The 6,000-nt window shown below is 31.6% G+C and overlaps 1 protein-coding gene across 1 annotated transcript; it reads right to left on the reverse strand.

Annotated features, from left to right (window-relative positions):
• Positions 1–1,625: 1,625 nt before the first annotated feature.
• On the reverse strand, positions 1,626–6,000 carry LOC121263636. The gene is made up of 4 exons (XM_041166654.1): positions 4,941–6,000; positions 2,780–2,987; positions 2,286–2,415; positions 1,626–1,990 (listed from the first exon to the last, which is right to left on the reverse strand). Exons 1-4 carry the CDS (start codon positions 5,831–5,833, stop codon positions 1,707–1,709), a joined length of 1,515 nt encoding a protein of 504 aa, XP_041022588.1. The 5' UTR covers positions 5,834–6,000; the 3' UTR covers positions 1,626–1,706.

Genomic DNA, 6,000 nt, shown 5'->3' on the forward strand with positions numbered 1-6,000 from the left:
TATTGCGTAAAAGTTGCTAAGAAAATGAGCTTCTTGAATTTTGTTTTCTTGACTTGGTGGATAGTAGAAAAAGTATCTAAATAAAAAATAAAAAAAAATTAGACACGGAATATAGAAATTTTCAAAGAAGACACTTTAGACAGGATTTTAAGCTACTTGAAAATCAACTTAGGCCTCGTTTGTTTTTATAGATGGGTTGAGATTAAAATTAAAAGTTAAATAAAATATTATTAGAATATATTTTTTAATATTATTTTTATTTTGAGATTTAAAAAAAGTAAATTGTTTATTTTATTTTATGTGAGAATTTAAAAAAATTATAATAATTAAATAAGATGAGCTGAAAGGAATTGTAAAAACAAACGAAACCTTTACTTTATAAAAAAGAGTAATATTATATATAGTTATCAAGTGTGCATATCTCACACACTATCTTAAAAAAAATGAGATCTATTATTATAAAATAGATTTTTTTATATAAATTTCAAATTTATTTATTTATTTTTAAAAAGGTACGTGAAACTTGTCCATTCTAGACTACAAATTATTTTCCTTTAAAAAATATTAAAAGATTTTATTTAAATTTAAATTTTACCTAACCACCCTCTAGCTATTAACGATGTGTCGAAGGAGGACTCATAAAAAACAAAACAACCTCGAAGCAATCAATAAGCCAAAGAATACATATATATTCAATGAGTAAAGCTATATAGTAGTCTACTGTAGCACATCAGCAATAGCATACTTGAGCTGGCTTCTCCTTTCTTTTTCTTTTTTTTTTTTTCTCCGTACACTAGTTTTTTTTTCCCTCTGCACACCGAGCAGCTCATTGTACCACATCACAGCAGGTCCGTAGCACATCACTTGCTCTACAGGTAAGGTGTGTTGCGGCTGCAATTAACAATAGGCTGATGTAAAGATTTATTCATATCCAATATAAAAGAATATAATTAATTAGAGGTTGTCAAATTTACAAAACGTTTGCAATGGATGTGAAGGACAAGCCCATTCTGCATGCCGCCTGGCCCTTCATCACTTCCAAACATGACTTGGTTCATTCAACTTTCAAACTACATAGTCTAAATTTTTCATGCTTTTCTTGACAGCTCGTTTTAACATATTAAACATTGAAATTGAAAAGTTCTTCATGAAATGCAAAGTTCTTATAGAAAGGGTTCCAAAGATTTAATTATTTACCAAAAAAAACTTTTAGTTCAATCAACAGTATCTATTCTTTTTTCTCCAAATCCATCTCCTTCAACCATCTAAAAAAAAGACCCTTTCATTTCTCTCAACCATTTCTCTTCCATTATGTTGTTTCCTTCTATTATTCTTTTGGATTAAGTAATTACGCAGTGGATAAAGGTATCTTATCATTGTTATTTTTAGAAAAATTATTTTTATTAGTCACTATTCACTACTCTACACTCCACACCCTATGTAAAACACTTACACACCCTATGAAAAGAAAAAACTATAGGTGTGAGGTGTGAAAGTGAATAGTGGCTGATGCATAGAATTCTCTCTCTCGCAAACATTTTAAGAAAAAACAAAAAAATGTTATACCACCCAAACCTTATCTCTGTCCTTAAATATATATATACATACAAAAGTACAGTTTTAAATGATTTACAAAGCATATATATTATAAGGAGAAGAAAGCAGGTCCAAAACCCATCTACAGAAACTAACCATATTAACACTAATTAATATCTCTCTCTCAGTGTATGTGTTCTCCATATGCCATTTGATGAAGAAGACTTCGTTATCTTTACAAATTTCTGCTTTGGTTGTTGCTGCTGCTTTCTGGTGATCACATTTTCTTTAATGGTGCTAATTTCTTTCACTAAATCAACTTTGACAATGTGATGATCAGAAGTCCCTTTGGATGAAAATACTGTATATGATCCAGGAACAAACTTGTATGGTGAATTCTGGGATGCCAATACATAATCAACCCGAGTTCCATACTTGCATGTTCCCTGCACACCTGCACATCAAACCATAACTCATCAATGGGATTAATGAGAATGATCACGAATGATGATATTTGATTGGAAACTTAGGCCTAAAACATTGATAAATGCTATTCTATATTCTAGATTTTATCATCCTGAATCACACTTGTTATGTGGTATATTTTTAAGTGGTTCATATTTAAATGGTTGACATATGCAACCGCCCGGCCACTTAAAATATGTCGGATTAACAAGTGTGATTCGAAATGAAAATATTTAAGATGAAGAATAACATTATTTGAAATATTAGGTGATAAAAGTTGTTACTTTGGCCTTTGGCAATCATGACGACTGGCTCACATTCCCCTGCAAAGTCCTTTGCATCTGTATACTGTTTACCCTTCAAAAATTTCATCACTTCGACCTTTGGTCTTGGCTTTCCAATCTCCTCATAATACTACAACACATGAATTCATGGATGAGTAAAAACCGTTGTATTTGTTAGGGTTCCTGTAGAGATATTGTTGAATACTCTTAACATCATACATGGTTTTACACAATCTATGGTACTGCAATGCAAACAACACATGATTAAGTGGTTTCTTATAATGTCAACTACTGAAATGAAAATCTAGTTAAAATACGTCGCATCCGCTAGTGTGACTGAAGATAACAAAATCTAAGACGAATAATATCATTTCTCTTGTACAATTATATATATATATATATATATATAGGTTATAGTATTCATGACATTCGGCCATGATGTTCTTAACAATGTATTGGACATGAATTTTAATCAATCAGAATGCTACATTTACCTTTACGATATCAGTCCATCTTTCTGGGGAGTAATCTGTTTCATCAAGTGAATTGAGACCTCCTGCCAAGATGTGAGGTTCATCACTAGCCTGGATTATGGCATTTATCTGCTTCATCCGCCAGTTCTCATCAAGATGATCAAGGAGGGTGCAGCTGAAGTTGACTTCTCCCATATGGGGTACATCAATCGTGGCCTTCAAAACATTCCTATGTCCAGAAAACATAAAGGGAGTCGCATAATCTATTGAGAAAGTGCAAGATTGATGAAGAAAAAAATAAATTTATAAAATGACGTGATTTAATGTGATATGCTAATCTATTTTATAATAAAAAGAATATTGCAATATTACATATCATATCAAGATACGTCAATTTCAAAAATAGGTTTTATGTTATTTTTATGGACCAAGCATTTCTTTTATCCATTATGGTTGCTTGTTTAATTGTTAAGTACTAGAATTTATAAAGCAACTCTTATTACTTGTTCTCCCTTTGATATCACTTTCTTTTCTTCTTTTTTTTTTTTTTTTTTCCTTCCATTAACAATTATTTCTACTATTAGTAATAAGTACATATAATAACCGGCATAATTTGATGTGAGACATCAAATCTAGTTTATAATAAAAAAAAATTTACAATATGATGTCCTATATGAAACTACGATCAATTTATTAGTTTACTTTTGTATTTTTTTTTTTGTTTGGTTAATTTGTAATATTTTTTTATGGGTGAAGTATATTTAATAGTAAATGTACCTTCATTCCACTGGAGTTTATTTGGAAAAATCAGATTTTCCCAATAAAGAGAAAAAAAAAGTTGTTGCAAAGATTAAGGGGAGGTTTGGATAAAAAAAAACCTTTCATTTCATTTCATCTAATTATTACACATTTTTCAAATTTTTATACAAAATACAATAAACAGTTCAGCTTTTTCAAATTCTAAAATAAAAATAATATTTTAACAATATTTTATTCAACTTTTAAATTTAATCTCATCTTAACTCACCATCCAAACTTTCTCTAAACCACAGCTTCAACAATTGTTACTTCTTATCAACTTTATAATCTTATAGTTCCAAGATAACAACATACCTTTAGGAAATTAAAGTTGAGTTGTCATACCTACTAATGCTAAAAATAAAAACCGGTAAACTAGTCCGAACCCGATTGGACCGGTGTGTACGGTTCTGTACCGATTTTATTTTTTCAAAACTTGTTTCAAATCGGTCTGTTTTGATTTTTATTTTTTTTTACATCGAACTGAACTTATTCATATATATATATGTATATTGTTTTTATTATATACTAAATTTTTAATTAATATAACATAAAATTTTAAAACCTTAAAATCTTAAAATTCATGTACAAGCGAAATGGAAAACCAACGAAGTGACAATAGCAATAGTAAGATGAATAGTATTCTTTTCTTTTTTATTGGGAAAATAAAAGTAAAATAATAGAAGAATTAAGTGGTGAGCAAGCCAAAGAGACAGGTAATAAAATCAATAATTATATGAGATTACTAATCATCCATAGTTGGAAATCTTTCGTCTTTAAACTTATTTTTAAAATTTTAATTTCAAAAAGTTCAAGTAGATTTATTGTGATGATAAAAATAAAATAATCAATAAAATACAATAAAATTGAAATAATATATATCCGTACACACATTATTACTCAATAAAGTATTGCCTCTGAATGGTCACCTAAACAATTTTAAAAGCTATTAGAGATTTGGACTTATCGATAGCAATAAAAAGAAATTTAGGAATGATGTCGAAGGCATCGATTGGGTACAAGCAATCAAAGTCGGAATGCAAAGTACATCAATCTAAACAAATGCAGCCACTTTCATTTGTCACGAATTGAAAGCAGCATTCACAAACTGTAAAGTCATGATTTATTTTAAAAATTTAAATGGATGAAGGTAGAGAAATTTTATTATTTATTTTATATTTTAATATTTTTTAAGTAAATTTAATTTTTTTTTAATAAGCGATTAAATATATAAAATATTTAATTAAATAAAATAGAGTGTAGAATAGAATTCGAATTCAAAATTTTTATTATAATATTATATGAAATTATTACCTATCTTAGAAATTTAAATTTTATTATTTATTAAATTTTATTGATTAAAATGATTATTATACTTCGTTACCTGAAATCAGAATCGTCAAAGATCTTCTCTGCTTTCCACCGCTTAATCGGCCACCTCGACAAGATGGCGTTGCCGTATTCCGGCGCCCAGCTCTCGGCAAACGCATAGTTCATTCCTAAAGCAGCAGCCAAATCAGAGAGAGGGTTCATGGCCTTTTCTTCTTCTGCCTTCACATCTTGCAGAGCCAATATATCAGCATCCAACTCTCTCAGAACTTCAAGCACGGTCCTATGGCTATGGCTTCCATAGCCCTTACCAGTTACCATACTTTTGGGGAATCTCACAGTGGATTTTAAAGGAGCTTCTCCTCTCAAAATTCTACTTTTTGAACTACTTGAATCTGCAGCAGAAGAAGAAGAAGAAGAAGAAGAATGCCCCCTTTCATGGAAACTCAGGTGTCTACTCCGCAACAGGGAAATCTCGTTATCGGGCAAATTTATCGATACCCTTAACTTGGATTTCCCAGACTTCTGTTGATTTGAATGATTGTCTGTCCCATTCGTGGAATTGGGATACAGGGGAGACTTCTTCAGTATACTTTTGGGACGGTCATTCGCTGAGTTTGCTCGTAAATTCATGTCCAAAACCCGGTTGGCCATCATTGTATCTCCCTTTTCATTCTCGGTCTCAGAAACTGCAGGTGCCATGGAGAACAGGGCAGCATTAAAAGTGGCTATCCGTATCGGTTTCTCTGATTTCTGACCACCCAATTCGCCATTAGGATAAACCGAGGCCGACTCACTAAAGCTCAGTTCGTGTTTTGCATCAGGTTGAGCTTCGAAGCTCGTTTTCCGGAAACTTTTGACCAGAATTTTGGGCTTGGGGTGGCTGGCGTTGAGCAACCGGACGCGGCAGAAGAGGCGGCGGAACTTGCCATTGAGGAGTTGGAGCATTGTAGACTAACACGAGTCTTCAAGACCCAAAAACAGAAAGGATCTTTGCTGGATGGGAGCATGAAAAAGGGGAGAAAAAAGTGCAGTGTTGCAGAGTTGTGCTCTCAAGGACTCTGCCTCTGCTTGGTGCTTTGTTCGGTGTTTGTTGTGCAGATGTAAATAAATAA

This window comes from Juglans microcarpa x Juglans regia, chromosome 4S, assembly GCF_004785595.1.
Source record: "Juglans microcarpa x Juglans regia isolate MS1-56 chromosome 4S, Jm3101_v1.0, whole genome shotgun sequence".
Taxonomy (NCBI): domain Eukaryota; kingdom Viridiplantae; phylum Streptophyta; class Magnoliopsida; order Fagales; family Juglandaceae; genus Juglans; species Juglans microcarpa x Juglans regia.